General features: G+C 46.3%; 1 protein-coding gene across 2 annotated transcripts in view; it reads left to right on the top strand.

Moving 5' to 3' along the window:
* The window catches only part of LOC119441777 (GATOR complex protein WDR24), a 37,652-nt gene that overhangs the window by 4,568 nt on the left and 6,530 nt on the right, over positions 1 to 26,554 (top strand). Inside the window, exons 7-15 of one of the 2 annotated variants that reach the window (XM_049661607.1) lie at positions 612 to 813; positions 3,167 to 3,489; positions 11,388 to 11,622; positions 14,335 to 14,648; positions 16,329 to 16,637; positions 18,303 to 18,405; positions 20,441 to 20,633; positions 21,708 to 21,880; positions 22,031 to 23,848. In XM_049661607.1, coding sequence (XP_049517564.1) covers positions 612 to 813; positions 3,167 to 3,489; positions 11,388 to 11,622; positions 14,335 to 14,648; positions 16,329 to 16,637; positions 18,303 to 18,405; positions 20,441 to 20,633; positions 21,708 to 21,843 — 1,815 coding nt within the window. In that variant the 3' untranslated portion in view covers positions 21,844 to 21,880; positions 22,031 to 23,848. Of the gene's footprint in view, positions 1 to 611; positions 814 to 3,166; positions 3,490 to 11,387; positions 11,623 to 14,334; positions 14,649 to 16,328; positions 16,638 to 18,302; positions 18,406 to 20,440; positions 20,634 to 21,707; positions 21,881 to 22,030; positions 23,849 to 26,554 lie in introns of those variants that run through there. The other variant, XM_037706386.2, reaches the window with a different exon arrangement.

Raw genomic sequence — 26,554 nt, 5'->3', positions numbered from 1 at the left:
CCTGGGAATCGAACCCGGGACCTATTGCCTTTCCAGGGCAGTCGCTCTACTATCTGAGCTAACCAAAGACTAGAAGATTGTAGGGTGAACAGAATTTAAAGACAACTCGAAGCAAGGGGACGCTGAACATGGCAAATCAGTTCTGCAGAAATCCACAAGGTGAACCTGTGGGTTCTACAGAACTGCAATACTATGTTTTTGTGCAGAGTTACAGATTTGTAAACTTTGTGCGTCAATTTTTTTTAAGCTTGCCAATTTCCTTGAATTTTTATGAGAACAATAAGGCCATAAATTAAAATTTCGTTTCCTGCAGTTGGTATAATTTAGCTTTCTCTCCTAATGAAAGAAATTTCAGTCAGTTCGGTTCGGAAGTTGTATTATGAGAACATTTCTGCGTGTTAAATGTAATTCAATCAGGAATTGGAGTTCACCTTGGGATAAAGCTTTCTCTTTAACTATACTGCAACCACACAGAAGGCTTTAGTTGTGGACCCAAGTGCTCATGACCGCAGTTGGCATTCAGTCCACTGAAGACTGCAACTGCCTTTGAAGCAAGTAGCAGCAAAGTGGAGAGGCTTGTAGGTAAACTGGTCCCACTGGGTCTCTCACAGATCTGGGACGTGAGCTACAAGCCTGTGCTGCATCAGTGCATCCAGACGATCGCCTCAGTGGCGCACATCAAGTGGCGCCCCCAGAAGAAGTACCACATCGCTAACAGCTCCCTGGTCGTGGACTGCACCATCAACATTTGGGACACGCGGCGCCCCTACGTGCCTTTTGCCGCATTCACCGAGCACAAGGACGTGGCCACAGGTGCCAGTGCCTACCCTTTCATTGCCTTTGGTGCACGTTGGAATGATTTTTTTCTTTTTTATGGTAGGCATAACTTTGAGATCAGTGTTACCAAAATAGAAAGACAGCGGGAATTAACCCTCTAAGCGTCGTGCCCAAGTGTACTCCGAGTGCTGATGCATGCCCCGGGCCATGCCCGAGTAAAGTCGTGTCACATTTTCCGCTCACTCCCTGCGTTTCCCGAGATAACGTGCGAAGGTGCAACATCCATAGGCTGGTTGTGCCACCTACACAGAGGTTCGTGAAACTAAATTGCACAGCCGGTTTTTTATACGACAGATGGCATGACAGAGCCTATCTGTAGGTGTTGCTCAAGCCTCCCTTTAGTGACAGTAGCGAACTGGTGTGAAAAGCCTGTGCATCTTTGAACGATGCAGAAATTCAAGAGCTTATTACAGACACTGATTCAGAGGCCTTTGATGTTGACTGCGCGGTGTCTTCAAGTGACAATGACAGCGGTGAAGAGGCCACATTGTCTGTGGAACACTAGTTATTTATTTAAAATCATTGAATTAGCATAAGCCGCAACTTTTGTTTGAATTTTGGATTAATAACTTGGTAAAATGTTCAGAAACAAATCACGGGCAAATAGCATTTGAATTAAAAGCCTTCTGGTATGTTACTTAGACAAATTGAGTTTGTTGCGTCTGGTACCCAAAGGGTTAAAAAGAACAAAGCAAATTAATAAAGCATTCTTGCTTAAGTTTTATGCAAGAAATTGCCATATTTATTTGCCAATTTTTTGCCTTATGTTGAGGCTTTACCATATTTTCCGGGCCATAAGTTGCACCTTTGTATAAATCACACCCCCCACAAAACGGCACTTTTCCTGGAAAAAAAATGTATATAAATCGAACCGGTGTATAAGACGCACCTGTTCGTTCGGTAAGCAATTAGAAAAAAAATTAGTGGCGTTTCACTCTCTGTGAACGCGGGTGTCATTCCTATATACCTAATTGCGATAGCAATGATATAGCCACTCCGGGTGCATTTCTGCAGTCGTGGTCACCGCGATGTTCTGTATAAAGTCCAAGGGCGATAACATCGTCCACGCGCGCCGTATACTGTATGTGCGAGTGAAAGCGTGCAACGATGAGCCGAATCGCGCACAAGGGAGAAAAACGGGAAGGCAGTGCAGGAGAGAGGTGGGGGTAGCTTGTACTGTAGCAACTGCGTAGTTTGCGCAGCGGTGCGCACCCTACCTTGAAAGCGATCTGCAGATGTGACGACTTCGTGGTCGGTCGACTCACGGTCGGCCTGCCGCCACTTTCATTGCTGCTCCGTCCTTGCATGGCGCTCGGGAACTCGATCCCGAAAAGAACCCGATACCTCGATAGCGCGCACAGAACCCGTAGCAATTTAGTGGCAGCGCACTTCGCGTGGCCATAGCCTCCAATCTGATTTTAACGACAGTTTTTCCGAGAAAAAAACGTACATAAGACGCACCGATGAAAAATTAAGAAAAAAAAAACATGACTTATACACCAGAAATTATGGTACGTCAGCATGTGCTGCGCTGGGGTGAAGCCACACCATAAACGGAAATTTGCAAATCTAAAACGTTTGTCACCGATATTGATGTAAAGTCGATGTCCAATTTTTCAGACTCCCTAGGGGCCACGAAAATGTCCAAATAATCGGGCAGTCCAAAACAATTAAATCATGCCTTTTACTGCCTCCAAGGACACCAATCGCCACAGGTACATCCAAAATAGCTCGGAAGGCCTGCCGGTACACTTATTAGGCGTATTGGTGCTCGTTTTGTGACAGGAGACTGCGGGTGCACGCATGTATAATTAAGAAATACTGACTGTGTCCTGTGACATATGCCCCTTCCCACTTTTGGTATGCTTCGCCGCGTAATACTGCTGTATTGAGGCGAAGCTGACAACGGGAACCGGCATTATGCAATGTTATTACGTCTGAAATTTCACATGTTCTTATAGATTGACGCTACAGGGTATGCGACAGTGCCACGAAGGCTTCAGAATTATCGGGCATGTACAAAAAATCAGGTGTCCGGAAAATCAGTCGTTGACTGTATAACAAGTATACGATTATGGCGAATATTGGAAACTATACAGAAAGTGTTTTCATGTGGGCTGCAATGTCGTTATAACGATATTGAACTGCAGTTGCATAGAACTGCAGTAGTAGACTGCTGTTGTTTTATAGAAACTTGTGCACAGTAGCTGAACGGTATAGCCACTGAGCCACGCGTCTGAGGTTAAGCCATGATCGAGCTTAGCCAGGGCTAACCCATGTAAGCAAGTTATAACATTGTGGCTTTGTGCCCCCTTCTCTCCGGCCGCAGGTTTTGCATGGCGAAATAGCCCTGGTGTGTTGTTGTCAACAAGCAAGGACAGCACCTTGTTCCAGCATGTCATGGGTGACGCCATCAAGCCAGCAACGCATGCCGACTCACTCTCGGTGGCCCATGTACTGAACCCATCGGGAGACCTAGCCTTTGCATCCAGCGACCGCTTCTTCGCCGAGCAGACCAACAGGTCTCGACCTGGGCCCGTGCATCCGGCATCTGCCAGGTTTCCAGCGGTCTTCAAGAAGACCACAAACCTCGGCGACAAGTTCAGCCATGCTCAGAGCACGCTATGTGTCTTTGTCAACAAAGAAGTTGAGGTAATGTGCTGCTTGCCTCGCTTCTCTGTGTACTACTGATGATGCTCATTAGAGAATTTTTTGGAGTCTGAGCCCTAATGATCTTTGTGCATGCCAGAACTGGTGTACGCAGATGCCATGTAGAAATGATGAGCTTTAGAAAAGGGTGTTGCATTCTGCTTTAAATCTCGCATATTTAGCCCTATTGCAGCTTAAGAACCAAACGCTTGCCACTGTGCTAATGGCACTCATTAAAGAGCTTTTGGAGTCAAAGCCTCGATGATTTTTTTGTGCACAGAGTAGAATTGGCTTACGCTGTCAACTTGATATAACGAAGTTGTACTTGCAGCGAAAAACTGCAAGTATCGTTAATTTCGAGCTTTTAAGGCTTCTGCAGTACATGTAATTTCACGAATTGCCAGAGCATCTTGGGTGGATAGTATCTTGTCAGTAAGCACTTATAAACAAAACTCCACAAGGTTGGGCTGTAACGGCATAATTATGAGCGCCGACGTGTGCGGTGTGTTGTGTTGTGCGAAGCCATAAACCTTGGACACCATGGATAACCACAGTTATTGCTCGAAGCCATCAATAGATGGCACCCACAAACTAAAAACAAAAGTATAAAAAGATACGGATATTCGTCTTCCTCGAATAAACTTAAGTCACAATTTTGCCCAAAAGGCAAAGCATTGAGGGCAATGGCAACTGCACTGAGTAAGGCTCATACATTTATTGGCCATATAAATTGCAGTAAACATTCGCTTACTAATAAAAAAATCACCCGTCGTTCCACTGCTGTGAAGGTGGATTACCAGCGAAGCAGTGTAGCATATGACACAGAGGTTACACAGAATTTAGGTCACAAGTATTAACAAATTTTATTTCTATTGAGCAGTGACAACGGTCAACCCGAAGAAAGACGCATGCACACACACCTTTATTTTGATCGGCGGTCTTGATCGGCGGCATACATTCGCATGGAAGACTACCGCCCCGTCACGAAGCTGGAGGAAACTAGACACGCGCGACGGTACCGCCACGCCGAGAGAGCGAAAGGAAACTAGGCACGGGCAAGCACTTGGAACGACGACAGAGAGGGCGGTGCGAGCGTACACATGGCCAACGCGAGTCGGACAGCGGCAAATCTTTGAGAAACCCTTATTATCTACCTGAGAGTCTACTGATCTTGAAAATGGTGCCTAATGATAACTAATGTATTGAAAATGCATATCCAAGTGATATTGTCACGTACGAGTTTGTACTGCTGTGGACAAAATGACGTTGGTTGGGGAAGAAGAGGCTGAAGTGTCTCGGAGCTCGGTAGATGGTGTCACCCTGGCGACAGAGCTACAACCCTCTGTATATATTGTAAATACATATATTTTCTTCCCGTAACATTTTGGTGGAGGTGCGGGGTAATCTCGCCACAAGCCGGCCCTGGATCTTCGCAGCGGGCGTCACATCGGTTCCGCTGTTATGGCTACTGACGCTGCCTCCGACGCTGACGCTGCCTCCGCCGCTCAGACACCGGCGGAAGTGGTACTAACCCAGCTACGTCACCCGGGAATCTTCACTGGCACTGGCAAGGTCGACGTCGAAGACTGGCTGACGTCGTATGAGCGCGTCGGTAAGCACAACAAGTGGAATGCCACACATTTGCTGGCCAACCTGATCTTTTACTTGGGAGGAACCGCGAAGGTATGGTTCGAGACGCATGAAACCGAAATTACAAGCTGGGACTCCTGCAAGGAAAAGCTACGCGATCTTTTCGGAAGGCCTGTGGGACGTCAAATGGAGGCCAAGCAAGAGCTAGCGTCTCGTGTCCAGACACCAACCGAATCGTACGTCGCGTATATTCAAGACGTTCTGGCTCTCTGCCGTAAAGCGGACGCGGACATGCTAGAGGCCGATAGGGTTGGACACATCTTGAAGGGCATCGCAGATGATGCGTTCAACCTCCTGCTTTGCAGGAACTGCTCAACGGTTGAATCCATCATAAAGGAATGCCGGAATTTTGAGCAAGCGAAGAGCAAACGCATCGTACAACGCTTCGACCGACTTCCCAATACGGCTGCCACTTCCTCCTGCAACGACCCTCCGGCATCACATCCGCCTGCCACGCCAAGCTTGACACAGGTCATCCGCCGCGAACTTGAGGCTATGGCTCCAAGTTCTCACTGTCCCCATACGCACGACAACATGACCATCTCGCTCATTCAAGCTGTTGTCCGCCAAGAAATTGCTAACATGGACATCCAGTCTGCCGTCCGCCCACGTCCCACCCCTACCACTCCTGTCATTGCCTCTGCTGCACCTCGCCAGTCGTTCCCGAGTCGATATCGGAACCCATCTGAGTGGCGAACACCGGATGACAGGCCGATTTGCTTTGCTTGCTCCCGGGTCGGTCACATCTCGCGCCACTGCCGTAGTAGCCGCTGGTACTCCTCGCCTCGACCATACGCTGATCGCCGCTTCGATCGAGACCCTCGGTCTCTGTCGCCTCTTTCTGAACCGTACCATGCCGGCCTTCCCTCTCGGGGAAACACCACTAGCCGCTCGCCCTCGCCGCAACGCCGTCAGTCCCGCTCGCCTACACCTCGACGTCCCTCGTCCCCGTCCTACGCGGGCCGCTTCTCGGGAAACTAAGCAATGCAGCCCCCGGAGGTGAGGCTGCGTTGACGACTCGGACTGCAAAACCTCTGCTGACCCCTGCTGCTCGACCGAACCTTGTTGAAATTTTTGTTGATGATGTACCCGTTCAAGCCCTCATCGATACTGGCGCTCAGGTGTCGGTTATGCGATCGGACCTTCGTAGCCGTCTCCTTAAAGTCCTGACACCTGCCGAGTCGCCTGCCGTCCGAGTGGCTAATGGCAGTACAACAGCCGTGATGGGAATGTGCGCCGCCCGTGTTACCATTGCCGGTCGTCCTGTGTTAGTCCTGTTCACTGTACTGGCCGAGTGTCCTCACGAAGTGATTCTTGGAATCGACTTCCTGACTGCTCATTCAGCACTTATTGACTGTGCAACCGGCACCCTTCGCCTTGAACTGCCCCATTACTTTGCCGACCCGACCGAAGACCACAAGTCCCGACTTCGTTCTGCTGAATTTGTTCGCCTGCAACCTGATGCTGCGACCTACGTCCTCATGTCGCCTTCTCCTCCACTTCGAGATGGTCCTTACGTGGTGTCCCCACTTTGCGACGTTCTCCTGGCACGCCAAATCGCACTACCAAGCTGCATTGTCACTCTTGTTAACAATCGAGCGTGGCTTCCCCTTCTGAACTTTGGTTCGTGTCTGCAAGTGCTTCCTGAGGGTGTATCTCTCGCTTTGCTGTCCCCTTTGGAAGAGTGTGGAGTAGCTGCTCTTACGCCCGAACCACGATTCGACACTGCTGCAGCTTCCGACCGTCCTACTTCAAGCAACGACAAGTTTACGCCCATGATAGCTACTGACCTACGGCCTGCTTACGCCGACGCCCTTCGCCGTATTCTGATGTCCTATGAAGACATCTTTGATTTTGGAAATCGCCCGCTAGGTCGCACCCGTGTCGTCACCCATCCCATCCTCACTGGTGACGCTCCTCCTATACACCGGAGGCCCTACCGTGTGTCAGCAGCTGAACGCCAGGTGATCCAAACGGAGGTGGACAAAATGCTCTCCAAAGATATTATCGAGCCTTCCTGCAGTCCGTGGGCGTCACCTGTCGTTTTGGTTAAAAAGGACAATACCTGGAGATTTTGTATCGATTACCGTCACCTGAATAAGATTACGAAAAAGGACGTGTATCCGCTTCCGCGTATTGATGACGCGCTGGACTGCTTACACGGTGCCAGTTATTTTTCATCGATTGATTTGCGCTCCGGCTACTGGCAAATCGCAGTGGATGAACGAGATCGCGAAAAGACCGCCTTCGTCACCCCAGATGGTCTCTACCAAATTAAAGTGATGCCTTTCGGACTGTGTAATGCCCCTGCTACCTTCGAGCGCATGATGGACTCTCTTCTGCGCGGATTCAAATGGACCACATGCCTCTGCTACCTTGATGACGTCATAGTTTTTTCACCGACGTTTGAGAGCCACCTTCACCGACTCTCAGCTATCCTTGATGTTTTTAGACGTGCCGGCCTACAACTCAATTCTGCAAAATGCCATTTCGGCCGCCGCCAAATACGAGTACTTGGTCACTTGGTTGACGCTTCTGGCGTCCAGCCTGATCCTGACAAAGTTCGTGCCGTTGGGGAGTTTCCCCTTCCGCGTTCTCCTACCGATGTCCGCAGTTTTCTAGGGCTCTGTTCCTATTTTCGGCGATTTATCCAGAACTTTGCCGAAATCGCTCGTCCTCTCACAGACCTTCTGAAAAAGGACAACACTTTTCGTTGGGGACCCGACCAGGCTGAAGCATTTTCAACGCTTGTCAGTCGCCTTACCAATCCACCCGTGTTGGGTCATTTTGATCCGCATGCCTACACAGAAGTTCGCACTGATGCAAGCGGCCATGGCATTGGCGCTATCTTGTCCCAACGACAGCGGGACACCAATCGTGTGATCGCGTATGCTAGCCGTCTTCTTTCTGCACCAGAGCGAAACTACTCGATAACAGAACGTGAATGCTTGGCCCTTGTTTGGTCCATTGCTAAGTTCCGCCCTTACCTGTTCGGTCGACATTGCACCGTCGTGACAGATCATCATGCCTTATGTTGGCTATCCTCACTCAGAGACCCGACAGGCCGTCTTGGCCGCTGGGCTTTACGCCTGCAAGAGTACACGTTTTCCGTGTCCTACAAATCTGGGCGGTTACATAAGGACGCCGACTGCCTCTCCCGCTACCCTGTCGACCCACCGGATGGCACCGAAACCGATACAGATACCTGCGTTTTGTCGATCTCCGACTTCTCACGCATCGCCGACGAGCAGCGTCGTGACCCATATTCGCGATCCATCATCGAACGCATTACCTCGGAGCAAGGACGCTTCTCTCCGTATGTTTGTTCTCCAGGACGGGACCTTATATCGACGCAATATGAATCCACATGGTGCTGAACTGCTCCTCGTCGTTCCCCAGCATCTGCGCTCGACAGTTCTCTCGCAGTTACACGATGCGCCTACCGCTGGTCATTTGGGTGTCTCCTGTACATATGACCGTGTGCGCAGACGATTTAATGCTCCTCGTCGTTCCCCAGCATCTGCAGCTCGACAGTTCTCTCGCAGTTACACGATGCGCCTACCGCTGGTCATTTGGGTGTCTCCCTGTACATATGACCGTGTGCGCAGACGATTTTTCTGGCCTGGGCTATATCGCTCTGTTCGAAGCTACGTCGCTGCCTGCGAACTTTGCCAACGCCGCAAGAAGCCTCCATTGTCTCCCGCTGGCCACCTTCAGCCTATAGATATCCCCAGTGAGCCATTTTTCCGCGTCGGCCTGGACCTCCTTGGCCCATTTCCTACCTCATCCTCGGGCAACAAGTGGGTGGCTGTTGCGACGGACTATACCACGCGTTATGCCATAACGCGGGCCCTCCCTACAAGCTGCGCAACTGATGTGGCTGATTTTCTCCTCCATGAAGTCATCCTACATCATGGTGCCCCACGTCAGCTACTCACCGATAGAGGCCCCTGTTTTATTTCTAAGGTTGTCGACGACCTTCTTCGTTCTTGCTCCACGTCCCACAAGTTCACGACGGCTTACCACCCACAGACAAACGGACTTACCGAGCGTCTCAACCGTACACTTACGGACATGCTCTCCATGTACGTGTGTGATGATCACCGGGATTGGGACTGCACCTTACCTTTCGTGACGTTTGCATACAATTCGTCACGTCACGATATTACTGGTTATTCCCCGTTCTATCTACTATACGGCCGTCACCCTCTCCTGCCTCTTGACTCACTGCTCCCTTCTGACGCCACCACTACCACGTTCTATGCTCACGACGCCATTGTTCGCGCGGCCGCAGCACGTCGTATTGCCCGTGACCGTCTTCTGGCATCTCAGACTATCCAGAAGCACCGTTACGACAGTCATCGTCGGGACGCTCATTTCAGCCCTGGGTCCCTTGTTCTGCTTTGGGTACCCTCCCGTCGCGTCGGCCTTTGCGAAAAACTGCTGCCACGATACGTCGGGCCATACCGAGTTCTTCGCCAAGTCACCAGTCTCACATATGAGATCTCACCTGTGCATTCAAAGTCTTCTACCACCCCAGGAACTGATATCGTGCACGTTTCGCGACTAAAGCCCTATAACTCGCCCGCTGATTCGACACCCTAAGAAGCATCGAGACGATGCTTCTGCCGCCGGGGGGTTCATGTCACGTACGAGTTTGTACTGCTGTGGACAAAATGACGTTGGTTGGGGAAGAAGAGGCTGAAGTGTCTCGGAGCTCGGTAGATGGTGTCACCCTGGCGACAGAGCTACAACCCTCTGTATATATTGTAAATACATATATTTTCTTCCCGTAACAATATGACGTATAAGCTTTTGCATGGAATGAAGCGATTTTGCATCATATTCAAGAGCTGAGTTTTTGCACACGTAGATTTGTTGATGGACACGAAAAATGCATGAAACCTTAGTCGGTCACACCATTTTTAATTACATCTTCGCTGTAATTAAACATGGTGTGACAAGTGCGCAGGCAAACATGGGCAGATCTCACTTGATGACCACGAACATTCGCTGTCACAACGTTAGAGTGAGGAGCGCCGGCAATGGTGAGCGAACGCTTCGTGCTACCTCTCGTTTGACCGTATCTCGGAAATTTGAGATTACGTGACCCTCCAACACTAGACGTGTGGGGACAATGCACATCAAGGCACCAGCCACCTCAACTTGTGCACTTGCCGTAGATTACCTTCAACATACAGCGCTACGCGTGGCCCATGTTCACTCACCTGCACGGACAGTCATGCCGTGGCCACGCTAGAAACAGACATGCACGTCAGCCTGTCCCCCCCCCCCTCTCTCTCACGCGCAATTTCGTTACCGTGAGCTCGCTCTGCTCCCCCCTTTCCCCTTGTGTGCAGGAAGACGGTGCTCATAAAACAACCAACCTCCTTGGCTCACCCTCACAAGCTTTCACTTGCACCCAAAACATACAGCACACAAGGTGTGATAGGATTTTATCGCACGTGGACTTTATACGGAACAAGACGCTGCTCCGCTTCCGTGGTCACTCTTGGTGGCATGGGGCGCGATTGAGAAGTGTGGTTACAAGAGGCTGCTTATCTGCGTCCCCAGAAGTTTTCATTTATTGTCAATGTATTCCTCTGCGGCGGCAGTGAAACTTGGTTATATTGAAATAGCCTATAAACACACTTAATTAAATTGAGGTTATAAATGCATAGTTTTCTATGGACAAGATGTTATAAAAAGTTTCAAGTTAAATAATTTGTTATATTGAGAATTTCATTATATTGAAGTTATATCGAGGTATAACATTATTTATTTTAAGCTTATATTTGTTGCACACTGATGTTGGTGAGCAAATTTTTACATTTACTTGGCTATACCCAATAATTCATTATAATTTGTGTTAATTATATCAAGGTTTGACTGTATCCTCCTTTGGCAGAATAGTAAGGGATGAGAATGCCATTACACATGTTACCATACTTGTTATGCAGAAGATGTGCATTTGGCTACCCCCTGCACCAAGCCACTTTCCTTTCAATTTTCCTTGGTATCTCTCTACATTTCAATTAAACACAACTGTTAATTTCTCCCTTGGTTTCTTTGGCTTCATTGGCTGTTTCCTTTATATGCCTGTAACTAATAAAACAATCGAGCCCCTCAGATCCCCTTACTCTTCTCGTTTAGCACTCAGCAGGACATCAAAAAGCGTGAAATGCAAACTTACATGTGCAACTGGGAAAGCTAGAATATGTGTGTGTATGCAACGTTCTTGGTCATTGCAGGCACTCTCATTGACGTGGCTACGTGAGAGCGCGCTGCGCTACCAGCTGTCGGGACGCCCCTTTGGGGAGCTCTGCGACCGCAATGCCGGGGTGGCTGCTGACCTGGGTCGCCATCAAGTGGCGCAGACGTGGCGCTTGCTTAAGGCTCTTTACACGCAGCAAGCCGGCGGTCCAGCTGAATTCCTCAGCCTCAGCGGCCTTCTCGACTCGTCAACCAGGGGCGACACTGAGCGCAGTAAGTGGGAGCCACACTGCATAACCTCAAATCCACGTATTCGAGTTCTGTCTTTTATTGCTGCTTCTCTTTTTCTTTAATTCATAATTCTCAGCTTCAGATGCCTCTGCAAAGGCCTTGAATATTGCACATTTCTTGCATGTGCTTCTTTCATGGCACTGGTGCCATCTGCTAGACCCTGTGGATTTTCTGCCAAGGATGTCACAGTGACCGTGACGCATGGTACAGCAGTGCTATCAGAAGTGCTCTTGTAGTATGACAAGTGTGCTGACACCTTCTGTTAGTTGCCTGAAACATTGGTATAGGTAGTTAAAGGGATACAAACGGCAAATATTAAGTCAAGCTTAAGTAATAGATTAATGCTCGAGAAGGCCTAAGACGTCAATATTATTGCGAACAGAGCTTTAGCAATAGAAAAATTGATGTAAACGCAGGACACGGTTAAAGACTCCCCTGGGGCATTCAGCTACTAGCTCGATGCCGAAGGCACTTTTCATTATAATTCTGTCACTAGTACTCAACCACTCGTAATAAAAAGATAATTGTCTTGTGTTATAAGACGAATGAAAATGCTACTTGTCCAGTTTGACGTGGGCGGTAGAAAGGTTACGTTTTCTTCACTCTGCGCCGCATGCGATTTTGCATTGCAAGTAGTTTCGTTATCCCGTAGGGCTGCGTTGGTTTCACTGGCTCGCGAAACACACACACAAACTGCAAATAGCAGAGAATGCCACGTCCATGTGATGTTGCGGGATTCCCAAATGGTCCACTTGACCAAAAGCAGCTGCAGCGGTGAATCCGACATTCTGTCCTGGCTCAGTTTCTCTATGGCCGCCCATTGTCGTTTTGCACAGAAAACCGTAGCACCGCTGTCGGGTGCCGTAAGGGTAGTGATGGCGTATGCAAAGTCATCACTTCCCGCTCGGGAGCAGGCGATTTGAATTGCACTAAAGGTATGCGGACCCTTCAGATGCAGTTTTCTTGTAAAATAAGTTTTTTCTTGGCCCGAAAGAAGTGCTGCAAGGTTTCTGGAATGGTATTTTAACAGTCCACGTCGACTTAGTATTCGCCTTTAGTTTCCCTTTAAATATCAATCTTTCTTGTAACAAAAAGAAAAGGAGAGGCTGGGGGGGGGAGGCTGCTGCTACGATGCATGGTTTCAAGATGCACTTGCATCTCTTGGAACGATAGAAAAGCATGTGTGATAAGGATGCGCTCCATAACAGCACGCTGGAATCTATTTGTTTTACAGGTCTCTTACTGGTCTGGGCACTTACCACCTGCATGTCATCCATGCGGTTAGGGTCCCCCTTAATACAGTAGAAGCTCGTTGATCCTATCCCATTTCGTACGATTTCCTGGTGACAACGTTCGTGATTGAGCACACAAAAAATGACCAAATACATTTATGCTTCTCTTTTACTGGTTGATACATTCCTGGAAAACACCATTTTTTGACACCAACATTGAGACCTACATCGCCAAACTGTGATTGTATGATACGTTTTCCGGCTGCTAGATTCAACAGAGTGAGCAACAAAAGACACGAGGCATGCGTGATCAAGAGCACTAGGCGCCTGCCACTGCAGCTTCCCTGCAGTACTCGTCCACCCGTGATAATGCCGGCACGCACTCACTTTTCTCTTCCGGCATCAGCAAAACCCCTCGCACGTTGTCGCACGTCACCGACAGATACCACCGACAACCCTATTGTGATAAGCACCTTCAGCTTAGTAATGTGTATTGTTGGGCAAGTGCACCTATCTGTTTCATAGCGCGTGTGGCATAGTGCCATTGAAAGCGTACTGCACACTTTTAATAGGCGATAACCCAAGCACGCCGCCGTACCCTGCTGCAGGCAGCGCCAAGTAAGCGTCACATTTCGCTCTGGCGGCATCGTATTCCGACGTCGCGCACCTTCTCGATTTCGTTTATTTCCCTTTGCTGTCTTAAAACACTATGCAATAGGAAAACAACAAAGCGCGTCTAGGATCCCTCGGGCCCTGACAGCTTGAGGCGCTTCGGCGTCTAGGGCCACAACCATTCTCGCCAAGTGTCCCGTCAAAACTTCCTGCCAAAATGCTCTACCCAAGGAAGCTGCTTGATCCAGGCCAAATTCGAGGAGCGCAAATGTAAGCTTGCTAAAGCGCCAAAAATGAAAACGTGCGAGTACTTTTTCTTGCCTTCCCGCCACGAGCGAGTGAGCTAGTCAGCGACAGTGCACAGCGCCCCCTCCCTCCTCCCCACCATGTGAGAGCTCACACGCGATGTTCGTTCCTTAAGAAAGAGTGCATCTTCACACATTCCGCAATTGCCTGAAAGTAGTTGCGTGCAGTGCACTGCCACACGCATGCATCACTGGATCAAAAGTATGCTGTATTTACACCACCCATTTTGACACAATTTGCCAAAAAATTTGTGCATTGTACCTGATAGTCTATTTTAGCTAGGTCTTTTAAAAGTGGAATTCGTTGTATTATAGACCAAACCAGGTGAAAATAGTCATCTGTTAAATCTGAAAGTATGGTGTGTGTGGATCCATTGTAACTGGCATGGACTATTCGATAATTCACTTTATCCGTATTTATTATATCAGGGTATGACTGTATAAACAAAAATTTTATGATTGAAAGTAGGCCAGTAACTTCCATTTTATTCTGACCGAAAATAGACCCTGAGGAAGCATTAGGTACAAAGTGAGTGTACATGCAGGTTCACAGGAGGGCAGCAACTTCCACACGAGCCGGCACAACAGCGGCAACACCCGCAACCGCAACCACAGTGGGGGCAAGAAGCCTGCCGTGGGGAGCCGACACCTGAGCGGACAGGGCGCCCTGGACAGGGGATCCCAGGCAGGGCCTGACGCCGGAGGGCAGCAGACCACGGGTGAAGACTCTGCCTCCAGTGGCATTGAGGATGACCAAACACTGGCTTACATTGCCAGTGGCATGGCCAACACGCCGGGCGACTTTCTCTTTGGAGATGACAGTGAGGTTGCTGCACAGGCATTCTCCTACAACCTTCAGGTCAGCACCGATCTTTAGTAATCGTATTCACTCAATTTTAATGCACACCCCATTTCCGTGGCCAGAAATGAGAAATGCAGTGCTCTTGATTGTATCGCGCATCCTGATTTTCTTATTTCAAGAAATCAAGGTGCAGTGCCCTTAATTGTCCACTCACCAGTTTTTCTCGGTAGGAGACAAAATACAAATTAGTGTTCTTACTTGGAAAAATGAAATTTATTGCATCTGAGCACGATGGACTGGGCATCACTTACAGTAACTATCGGTAATCTCCTTATCACTATTGACAGTCCAGAGCATGTCATCTCTACGGTATACTTGAGATACTGCATTTGTTAAATGCCTTACAGAATACTACAGCTTGGCAGTGACAGTTGAATGGGATCAACTAGCAGAAGTTTTTGAGGCCAATGACGATATTTGTCACTTTGTAGTATGTTTTTGGTATTAAAAAATGTGCGTGTTGGAATCAAGTAAGTACGGTAGTTGCCAACTATGAAGGCTTTGTTGTTTCGCTGCTAAACTGAGGTTATCCCGTTCCCACTCACTGCATTCAATGCATCCCACTGAATGCATTCTGAGGGGAGTGGAACAAAGTAATGGTTGTCTTATGCTGAAATTTTCGCACAACCTAGAGAAACTCTTAGTCAAAATTGACTCGGGGACCTTGCACAATGGTGTCCACCATAGCCCGGGTGAACCTTTGGTACATGGAAAATGATTGATTGATAAATTTATCAAGTATGATTGACATGAACTGTTTATAGACCGTCTACTACTACAACCTGGTTGTAGTTCACTATGTTGGGTGTGCTTCTGTTCATATTCATTACCTATTTCCTGTTCACACTTATAGTGTCTGGCCCCTGTAGAACTCACAGATGACTTTGAGAGACGGCTAATTCAGGATAGCGTCGTGTGCACTGATGAAGTTCATGCATGCTGAATAATGTGAGCAGGTTGCCTATTTCTTAACTTCTCCTGAACTATTTTTTAGTGACTCTATTTGAGATATTTAGTAAGTTTGTAGTTAGCTAGCGTGAAACTAACATGAGGCAGTAAAGGTGCCTTGGGGTTTTGGAGAGTATGTGCTACTAGGTCAGCACTTCCCCCTCTTTTAGTGGCCACTGCTTTGCACACCTAATCAGGGATGGAAGTGCTGCGCCAATTGCGCAGCACTTCCACAAGTCCGGGAGGAGATTTGCTGGTACCAGAATAGGAAACGGAGTGCACGCCGATGTTTTCACACGAGATGGGCAGGTGAGTATTGGAGGAAAGCTGCTGCGGCAAGGTTACTACTGTTCTTGATCATGCGTGCCTTGTGCCTTTTCTTGTTTATATGGGATCTAGTAGCGGGAAAACGTTTCATACGATTGCAGTTTGCCGATGTACTGAACGTTGGTGCCGAAAGATAGTGTTTTCCGGAAACGTACGAACCTGTAAAAAAGGAGCGTAACTGTATCAGGTCATTTTTTTTTTCTCGATTGCAAACGTTTATGCCGGGAAATCGTGCGTAACCAGATCGTAGCAACTAGGTGCTGCTGTACATTATACTGTAGGTTCTTGTATATTGTTTTCCACAGTCTTGTAATAGCCCAACAGGGCTTACGGTGTTGTGAATAAATAAATAAATAATTGTACCATGCTATTCTTTTTTTTTTCTTTCATTGCACATGGCAGGTTGCCAGTGTCGGGGGTACAGAAAGCATGCAACAGCAGCATCAGCAGGAGTGGTCACTGCCCACCGAGGCATTTGAGCCGCGTCATCCGATCCGGGACTCCCCACCCGTACCAGATCTGGGGCACCCACAGAGCTCACCTACAAGCGGGGACGAAGAAGAGGGGCCAGAGACACTCCTGTATGGTGGTGGCACCGGAGGGGACACTGAAGACCAGGGCAAAGTGCTGACCGTGTTTCGGCCCCTGAGCCTGCCAGCCTGGAATTGCCGAGAGGTCGTTCTCAGCATGCTTACATACTACGTAGACCAGGTGGGTGGCTTTCTTCCACGTAGACTCGACATTTGTGACATTTCCAGCACTTGTAGGAAAAAGAAACACTTGCAGAGGGGGGAGAACAGGACAGAGCTGGTGTTCATTAAAAGAGAAACGCGGTGGGAAAGGCAGGGAGGTTAACCCGAAAAGATTCTGGTTTGCTACCCTGCAATGGGGGAAGGGGAAGAGGAAATGAAAGGCAGAAAGAATAGGAGAGAGAAAAAGCAGTCACACAAAAAAATACAAGGAATAAAAAAAATACAGGAGGTTGGAAACGTCTGTGAGAACTATAGTCTGTCAGAAAGTCCACTTGATTGCAAAAACTTCAAGAGTGCCTTAATTGACATGTTGTTGGACGACTGTATAGGCCAGCGTTCCAGGACTGCCTGCTCCGAAAGCGGCCGCTTTAAGTTCATTGTGTGTGAAGGTCTGCTCTCCTTAAATGTTTCTATTTCTTACAAGCGCTGGAAATGTCATGAATGTCTGCCTTACAACTGACCCAGCTGTCAGCTTTAGTTACGTAGGCTTGTTTTTTAGGCTATCATGTCTCGCTGTTTTGCACGCTTCCACTAAATACTATGCACTTGTGCGTACAGTGGGAACTAAAGTAGGAAGCAAAGCCGAAGGTTAGGAAGGATTAGCTATAGAATAATGAAGCATCCCTCTATATGTCTGTTAGATGCATTACACAGACATAGCAGGAAATCAGCAGAGCACTCGTCACTCGCTGCGGTAGCTCAGTGGCTATGGCGTTGCACTGCCGAGCACAAGGTCGTAGGTTCGGTTGTCTCGGCCTCGGCGGCTGCAGACTCCATAACCACTCGTCTACCGTGCGTTAGGTGCCCATTACAGAACACCAGGTGGCCATAATTAATGCGGACCCTCCTCTACAACATAACTCACAGTCTTCTTCTTTCTGGGGTTTTAGATTAAAAAGAAAAGATTAAAAATCAGCGTAGCTTGCACTGGAGGTGCAATGCTAAATAGAAAGCGGAGCTGATGGGCACTAGCTTGTCCTGGCTTTTGGGCTAGGCTAAGCACAACCAAGTCATCCCCAGCATTTTCTGGAATTTATTTATTATTGATTTATTATTGATTAGCTATTGATTGGCTATTGCAAGGCATTGGCTACGTATTTGGGCTAGGCTAAGCACTACCATGTCATCCCCAGCATTTTCTGCAATTTATTTATTATTGATCATCTTTTTTCTGGGGTTTTACGTGCCAAAACCAGTTCTGATTATGAGGTACGCCGTAGTGGAGGGCTCTGGAATAATTTTGACCACCTGGGGTTCTTTAACGTGCACTACAACGCAAGCACACGGGCGTTTCTGCATTTCGCCTCCGGGATTCGATCCCGCGACCTTGTGCTCAGCAGCGCATTGCCTTAGCCGACTGAGCCACCACGGCAGGTCTACAACTCATAGTCCACTGCAAAGTTTGGGGACAAACTTCTTTTTAGCAGAGCGCTCATTTGGGCCAGTCGGTGCATAAGAAACGACGCCTAAAGCAGGGCACAAAGTGGACTACAAATGCAAGCACAAACTTTGTCATCTGCTTCTCTTTGTCCTGTTCTAAGCTTTGTTTCTTTCATGATCATAACAGGGCATTATTTATTTTCAAGCAAAATATGCTGAACCCATGCTTGCTTTTGCGTTGCAGGGTGATGTCCAAACAGCTGTATCAGCCACAATAGTTCTGGGAGACAAGTTGAAAGGCTGCATAGAAGAATCGACATTGGAGTCCTGGTTTCTTGCTTACATAGGTAGGCAGTGAATGTGCTTCTTCAACACGTTGATATGTGTAGTATGATGTTTCGCACTCTGCATTTTTTTCTATATTTTTCTTTTTTTTTGCCATTGAAGCTTTTCACACATACTTTGACTTTCTTTTGGCTTCTTAGCACATGCTGCAGATAAATGATTGTTTTCAAAGCCTTCCAGAATTTTCACATTTTTATTTCGTTTTTCTCGCTAACTAGTTTTGGTCACACCTAAAATGAGCCTAAGATGATATTACTTTCTACACACTGGTAGACATTTTGTAATGCAGCTCTCTTGGCATGACACACTGGTTGTTTTAAAGCAATGTTACCATCATGTGAATGCCACAGAGCACACAATGATCTGCCAAAAGACCAACAATATCAAACTGTTTGTTACATACGGTTGTATATTTAATTTTCCATCTTTGATTCAGCTGCTGAACCTTAATGTTTATGTCGTACATGGACAGGAAAGAAACTGCGAGATTCACCCAGCTTTCGAAGAAGACTTTTGTTTATAAGTAGGCTTCCGTTAATTCGACTTCAGTCAATTCAATTTATTGGTTAATTCGATCCTGCCTGAAGGTCCCGGCCAGCCCCTATGCACTTAAATGGGCCCAAGCGCTCATCATTTTGATCCTCAAATTGGCATTCGCCCATATAATTCGAACTTGAGCAGTCCGCACGCACGTGCCTGACCCCTATGGCGACCCCAATAACGATCCCTTTAGTGGCAGCATCTGTCTTGACGTAGCATGGAAAATAAATGCATGGAACACACGTCATCTCCCGTCCAAAATGCCTATTTTCGTACCACCCTAGAAAAATGTTCAAGCAATAACGGTAGCTCACAATGTCTGATTACGGTACTTACTACCCAATTCTTACGGCGCCTTTTGTTTTCCAAGGATATCTGGCCAAAAGTTGCCTGTGCGGTGCAATCAGATACAAATCCTTTGCGGCATTTGTACACTTTACTGCATAATATGGCTGTATTGCGGCGAAGCTGACTTAAAAATCCGGGCAGCGAAGCTGACTGTAGGAAACTGGCCGCCTTTTTAAAAATTGGGTGCGTTTTGGTGTCCACTTTTCTCCGTTTAGTTTTTTTTTTCTTCAGTCATTTCTTTCTGTTTTTTTCTTTCAATCATTTCTTCGTTAGTTTTCTACTTTGGATTGGATAAATAGAAAGCGGGCGTACATTTTATTTGGAGGCGTGTTAAACTCGAGCATATTTTGCCAAATGGACCAGCCAGAAAATTCGGTCAGTTTTGTCAGTCTTGTCAGGGTCGAATTAACGGTAGTCAACTGTATAATGCTAGCAAGCTACAGTTTACAATTTATTATACTAAAGTTAAGTTGTAATTGTAACTAAACATAAAGTGATCTCTTAGATGACCTGCAAAGATCCATCATAAATAAAATTAGTTCTTTTCTTTTTTTTTTTTTTGCGACATCACAGGGCTCCGCTCATCATGGATGTGCTGAAGACTGTAAAAGGAGTACTTCTTTACTTTGTTTCACACACCGGTGCCCATTGCAAGCTGCTGAGATGTAATGGTTAGAAATTGAACCATATGTCTGTTTAATTACTCTGTAGCACACTGCACACCGTGTTTTGTGGCTTCAGCAGTGTGGCATGGACTGGATGGTATAGGTTAATCTGTGCTTGTAGGGACCATGCATCACTTCTACATTGTCTGATTTCATAAACCAAAAAGTCGTTGCTGAGCTTTTAGTTTGCGTCACGTACTGAGCAAAGTGGGCATGTAAGAATGAGGGCAAGGAATAAAGGCATATCATGGGGCTAATCTTACAGCCATTCTGCAACAGGCTTGCATTTTTCATATCGATAAAGCTTTCGAAACATTTTCCGGGACAGTGTTTATGCTATCAGTGTAGATGTCAAATGGCAGCATTCGTTCTGCTTTCAAAGCATCTATCTTCCTGCTCTTACTTGCTGAACACAAGATGTTCTGTTACATTTCTGTTCTTGTTGCATCTTTCCACGCTGCAACTGAACTGCTTTGCGCACCAGACCTGCTGAGCCGGTTCCAGATGTGGAATGTGATAGCGCGGGTGATATCTCTGAGTAACTTGGCCTCGGTGTCCACGCTGAACCAGCAGTCGACCATAGTGCACACGGTGTGTGGTGGCTGTCAGAAGCCACTGGCCCGCTCGGGCTGGCTCTGCGACCGCTGCAAGGCCATCCCTGCTCCCTGCGCTATCTGGTGAGCTGTTCACTCCATATGCATGCATGCCTGCCAACTTCCCCAAATTTTCCCTAAGGTTTACGAATTTAGGCGTGTTCTATGATTTTACAAATGTTGTACCAAGTTATACGAAAAATAAATTTTGTTCGAGAAAAAGTTTTGAAAGTGCTAAGATGGGGCAGCGCAATATTGAAAATAAAAGCATCCAAGAAAGGAATTGCGATGGTGGTACCTGTTCTGCCTACTTGTGGCTGCACAAGATGCCATATACCGCAAGAGTAGCTTCCTATGTTCTCTTCATTTCCTGTGCACGAGGCTCTGCAGAATCACAGTTCTGTGGAGTCCGAAATCGTGTCAATTCCTAACAGCAGCAAGGTTGAGGGAGAACAGATATTTTATTTAACACCGCAAACAAGGTACGAATAAAGTTTTTGATCCAGTCTTCAATCGTACCCTGGAAAGTTTTCTGACTGTGAAAAGGACATCAGAGGTGTACTTGCTTCAAGCACAGTTCAGACAAGTTTCTGAAGCAGGCAAAATCAGTAACAGGAAAGCTGCTGAAAAAGAAAGTCACTGTGGTCGAGAAACAATCTGTTTTTGTCAGCCTCTGCTGCTTGTGTGCTGTTAATAAAATGTGTATGTATCTGAGAAAATGTGTGTGTTCAGAGCAAACTTTAAAGAATGCGCAAACCACTGTCAAAATGTGTAAATCTCTGTCAAAACGTCACCCTTCGGGTGAAATTGCCAATTTTATTTCTTGTTATGTACGCTTGCTGCCAGCACAACTAACCTCTCCTTTATGGCTGACCTCTCTGAACAGCTTGTGTGTTTGCCTACCTACTTGCCAGGCATAGCTCATTGGCTATGGCATTGTGCTGCTGAGCTTGAGGTTTCAGGTTCAATTGGCCACAGCGGCAGCATTCCGATGGGAGTGGAATGCAAAAATGCTTGTGTACTTGAGATTTGCGGGCAGTTAAATTTAATCCAGGGTGAGTCTTACACTGTATGCCGTGCCTCATTATCAAATTGTGGTTACAGCACGTAACATTCCAGAAATTAATTTTTGATTCTTGCGCGTTTGCCCGTGTGCAGCCATGAAGTGGTGCGTGGGCTGTTTGTGTGGTGCCAGGGCTGTGCGCACGGCGGCCACGTGCAGCACCTGGCGGCCTGGTTCAGCAAGCGACGGCTGTGCCCTGCAGGATGCGGGCACATGTGCGAGTACACATAGCACTAGCCTTTCCAGCTTTGCTGCTCTTCTCATCAGGGTAAGAGTCTCTTTGGGGCAGGCAACCTGTTCATGCTAGTCTCTTCCACAAATTTTGCCGACCTTGACATGTGCTACCCCTAGTGTTACCAGCGTTCTTTGATTGTACTGCAAGTTCCAAAAAAACTCTGGTTTGGAACTTTGTGTATAGGTGGTATCTAATACATGGTGGCCACGACGTGTTTCCAGCTCAGCAATGACTTCTGGCCGATGCTTGCCGATGCAGTTTCCAAAAGCATAGCCTTCGAGATCTGTTTCTTGCTACTCAGAGGAAACCGTCACCGGGGCGTTGATTTGAACATCACCTATTCTCAAAGTGAAGGAGGGGTTGGGAGGTTAGTTTACCGAGGACTAAGCAAAATAAATCCTCTGTGCATTGTTGAGGTTGTTGCTGTTGTTTTCTGTAATCTTCTGAAATGAAGTGCTTGTATTTACAGATCTGAGCTAAAGGTGGCGCTGATCAGAAATACATTATTTGTAAGGGTGGGCGAATATTCGAAGTTTTGGATACGAATCGAATATTCCTCATTAACTGTTCATATTCGTATTCGAAAAGGAACTATTTGGTATTCTCGAATATTTCAAACTAACCAAATACAGTCGATTCCGGATATATCAAACTCGGACATATCTAATTATTGTCTATATCGAACAGTTGTAAAATCCAGTTGAAAATTCCATGCAGAAGTGTATCAATGCATACCATCGAACTCCCTTATAGTGAACGCTGCACTGCACTGTGCCTTTGCAAGTGCACTTCTACTAACGGAGACGCGTTCACAATTTTCGTGTCGTCACAAATACTTTATGTCGACAAATTTGAAATGGCACTGTTTTCGCAAATGCTCCCAAACGAGATTTAATCTGAGAGGCAGTACAGTGAAATCCCAATAATTCGAAATCTCTTCATTCGAATTGACGGACAACTTGAAATGCTCTGTTGTTTCCGGCGAAGTCCTATGTACTTAAAAACAGAATAAATCCTTCGAACTTGAACTCCAACAACCATGCAACCGTTAATTTCAAACAGTATTTATCATTCCCATGGAGTGCTTTTCAGAAAAACCGGAGCCAAAGGCAAAGGTTCGATGTGTCGCTAGCTAACCGTAATCAAGGCAGCTCGCAGCACAAGCACACACAGTACTATATGTGGAACCTCAAAAAAGAAATTAGAGGAAAAAGAAAGAAGGTCAGGAATCTGCAAAGATAAATTGGCTAGATAAAGAACTCCCAGCGTAGTACATTTGCCGCTGGGTTATCAGTCTGACATGTAATACGTAGAGCGGATAACCGGTGGTCTATTAGAGTTACAGAATTGGTATCAAGGAACAAAAGTGCAATCGAGGATGGCAGAGAATTAGGTGGTCTGATGAAATAAGGAATTTTTTTTTACATAAATTGGAATCATCTTATGCAAGACAGGAATAATTGGAGATTGCTAGTAGGAGGCCTTTGTTCTGCAGTGGACATACAAAAAAAGAGAAAAGGTTGATGGTGATGATGATCATTATTATCATCGTAATCAGTCTGTCACTGACAGTAGCTGCCTGCTCATGCGGCACAAAAGGAGTTCTTTTCACTCTTGAGGAGGAAGCCTTAGCTCAGGGCCAATCCTTCTTTCTTTGTTCGAATGTTTGTTGTGGAAATACTCTCATTGAGCATTTATTGAACCATTTGGAAGGAAGCTTGTTGCATTTAAAAGGAAATGTCAAATGTTAGCAGTTCACGGTTGTAGTTTACATTTATGCTCGAAAAAAGTACTCCATAAAAGTAGGGATAACATTTGAAGACAAAGCTTGTGATTTTATAACTCCACGAGAAAGATATTTCAACCCCTGACAGAGCATTGAAACAGCACACATATGATGAATTGCACTTGGCTTTTAAACTGTACACCATTATTTCGCTTATGCAACTTTTGCAAAGCTTGTGTAAGCTAGATTATGTAAACTAATGCAAGTTGCTGAATTTGCACGCTGTCATTCTTGTCTCGGGTGTGGTTTACAGTACTGAAATATTGTCATCGTTGCAGATTACTTTCACACAAGAGGGTCCATAGAAGGAACACACAAAGCCATGCTGCGATGTAATCATATAAGTTTATGTTAGCTCACAATATTCTCAACAGCATAAATAGACAGCCCAAGAAGATGTTTGATAAAATGCATTGAGCCAGTACACATCCTGTGATATCCAAAATGTGACATACATTGTTTGCACACAGAAAAAGCACAGCACAGACTGCAATAGATGTGACAGTTGAAGGGAGAAAAAGCCTCATTGGGTCACACAACACAAAAACACAGTAACAGCTAAGCACGGTTGTAAACACAGTGATGGTTTGGACACAACCTATTTTGAGAGCGCAAACTCGGCTTGCATCTGACTCTAAAAATATCACTTGCAGTAATTGTCCCGTAGTAGATGCGCTTCTATTTGTGAAGCCAGAACCAGCTTGGTACTATTAAAAGCGAGGTTTAGCTATACGTTAGCACCCAGCTGCATTATTTGGCAAAAGCAGTACTACCCGATTCCAACACATGCATTTGAGCACGCACAACTTTTGAGGTAGGTGAGTCTACCAGGCACACAGAGTCAGCCGCCACTAGCTGTTTCTTAACACAAGCGATGCCTGCAGCTGACCTTAACCTTCGAGCAATGGATTGTGTGGCATTCCCTTTGGCTAACTGGCCTTTAGGAAAGTAGCAGAACCAGCGTACGTTACCAAGAATTTACTGCCGGGCTAGTTCGTTCATGATCGCAGAAAAGCTGCGCTAGAAGATAGGGCAAGATGGGAAGGAGCGCGCAGACACAGTGCAGTGTCTGTGCTCTTTCCTACGTTGTCCAGTCTTCTAGTGCTGCTTTTCTGCAGCTTAGGTTGACAGTCACCAGCCTTGTAGAGTCAAATTGGCCTATTCTATTTGCACCAATAGAAATTATGTATTTATTCAAATTAGCAGGCTGAAAGAGCACTTAGCGTTACATTCGGAATCGCCGCAGATTCAGGTTTATCGCACACAAGAGTGAGATAACCATGAATGTTTTCACGACGGAAGTCTGGGCAACAAGCAAACGCTCGTTGCACACAGGTGCGGTCAAGAAGCGTGCGGTGCAGCAGCAACGAGTGGTGCACCGATGCACAGCCACCAAGCGAATTTTAAACTCTGCAGGTGACGTGCCCAATTTCTTGTAGCACAGTTTCAGCATTAACAAGTCTTGCTCTCATTGCAAGGTGATCACTCTGATGCATATTTAACTCCACAAAAGCAGTTTTCTGCGAAACAGCCACACACCAGGTACTACTACTCCGTTTCGTGCATAGCGGGCTGTGCAAGTAGCGCAGCCATAGTAATCTTGCGCTGTGTGTTTTTTGCAGTGAGGTTGTTTTTGGTGTGCAACACCTTTCAGTGGAATAACTACTACTTCTTGTATTATAACTACAACTTGTGGATGTAAGGTTACAACAAATTACATATCATTTGTGTGCCTTGGTGCTTCCATTATGCAACACACTCTGCTTTGAAGTTTAAGGTTTGATGGAAGCCCGTCTGGTCGGGATGAAACATTGTGAAGAGTAAAAAAAATACTCGGGGTACTATGCCGGGTTTAGAGTATAGATTTAATTTTGAAAAACCTTCACACAGTTTTTTTTTTTTTTGCCTGTGAACAAGGTGTAGGAGCCGAAACACCCTTTTTTATTAAATCTATACTTTGGTCAGCGTAGTACCCCGGTTTTTTCCGCCCTTCACAATACTCTGCTTTGGTTGCAAATGTAATCAGTACTCCATATTTTGTCACATAAAGGGTCAGACTTAATGTTACATTGAATTACATGATGCACAAGCAAATACGTAGCATTGCCTGCCTGTGTATGAAGCAGAGGTCGGACAATCCTGCCACGTTAGTGAATTTTAAGGCATGGATAGTTGATTTTGGACATTCTTTTTTTTATTAGTGCATCTTTGGACGCTTCACAAAAATATTTACAGATTTTAACAAGTTTTGGATATTGATTAGCAATATCTTCACAACAAAGAATGTCAACACTAATTCACTCCGCCAGCTTGTGATCAAACACATTGCAGTGTAAAATGTCTGCTCATAGAACTCAACTCACTCAGCACTAAAAAAACATGGGCCATTTTTTTTTATGCCAACACAAACAAGTGTGACACTATAGAACTTCAAAGGTCTGAAATGTCCCCTCTCTACTTGCATGGTACGTTCCAGTCAGTCATATTGGTACTTCTTCATAATATCTATTGTAGTTGAGTTTATTTCTTGTGATTTTTCAGCAGAATTGTACGAATGGTTAGCAGGTTTTATTCGCTGTTGTGTACAAGTGTAAAAACGTCTTGCATCTGGAGTCATCTATTACATGCCGCTGTATTTAACTGAAGATATTTCGGTACGACAACATTCCCGATATATCGCCCCACAGAAAAATGTCATGCTTCATTTTGTGGGTTTCAGAATGTAACTCTCGATTCCCCCCCTTTGTTTTCTTTCCTTCCTTTTACTATATTTCAGATTTTTCATCAGCGCACATAGGTTGGCTAGCTAATGCCTGTTTAAATTTCTCAGAATGTTGTTTACTGCAGATTTGTCGTTCCAGTACTAGCCTACAAAGTGTTTTTTTTTTTTTTTTTTGTCACATGTCCCTGGATAATTTCAG

This window comes from Dermacentor silvarum, chromosome 2 (assembly GCF_013339745.2).
Source record: "Dermacentor silvarum isolate Dsil-2018 chromosome 2, BIME_Dsil_1.4, whole genome shotgun sequence".
Taxonomy (NCBI): Eukaryota; Metazoa; Arthropoda; class Arachnida; order Ixodida; family Ixodidae; genus Dermacentor; species Dermacentor silvarum.
The sequence above is the reverse complement of the archived record's forward strand: the minus strand, read 5'-3'. Positions and strand labels throughout refer to the sequence as shown.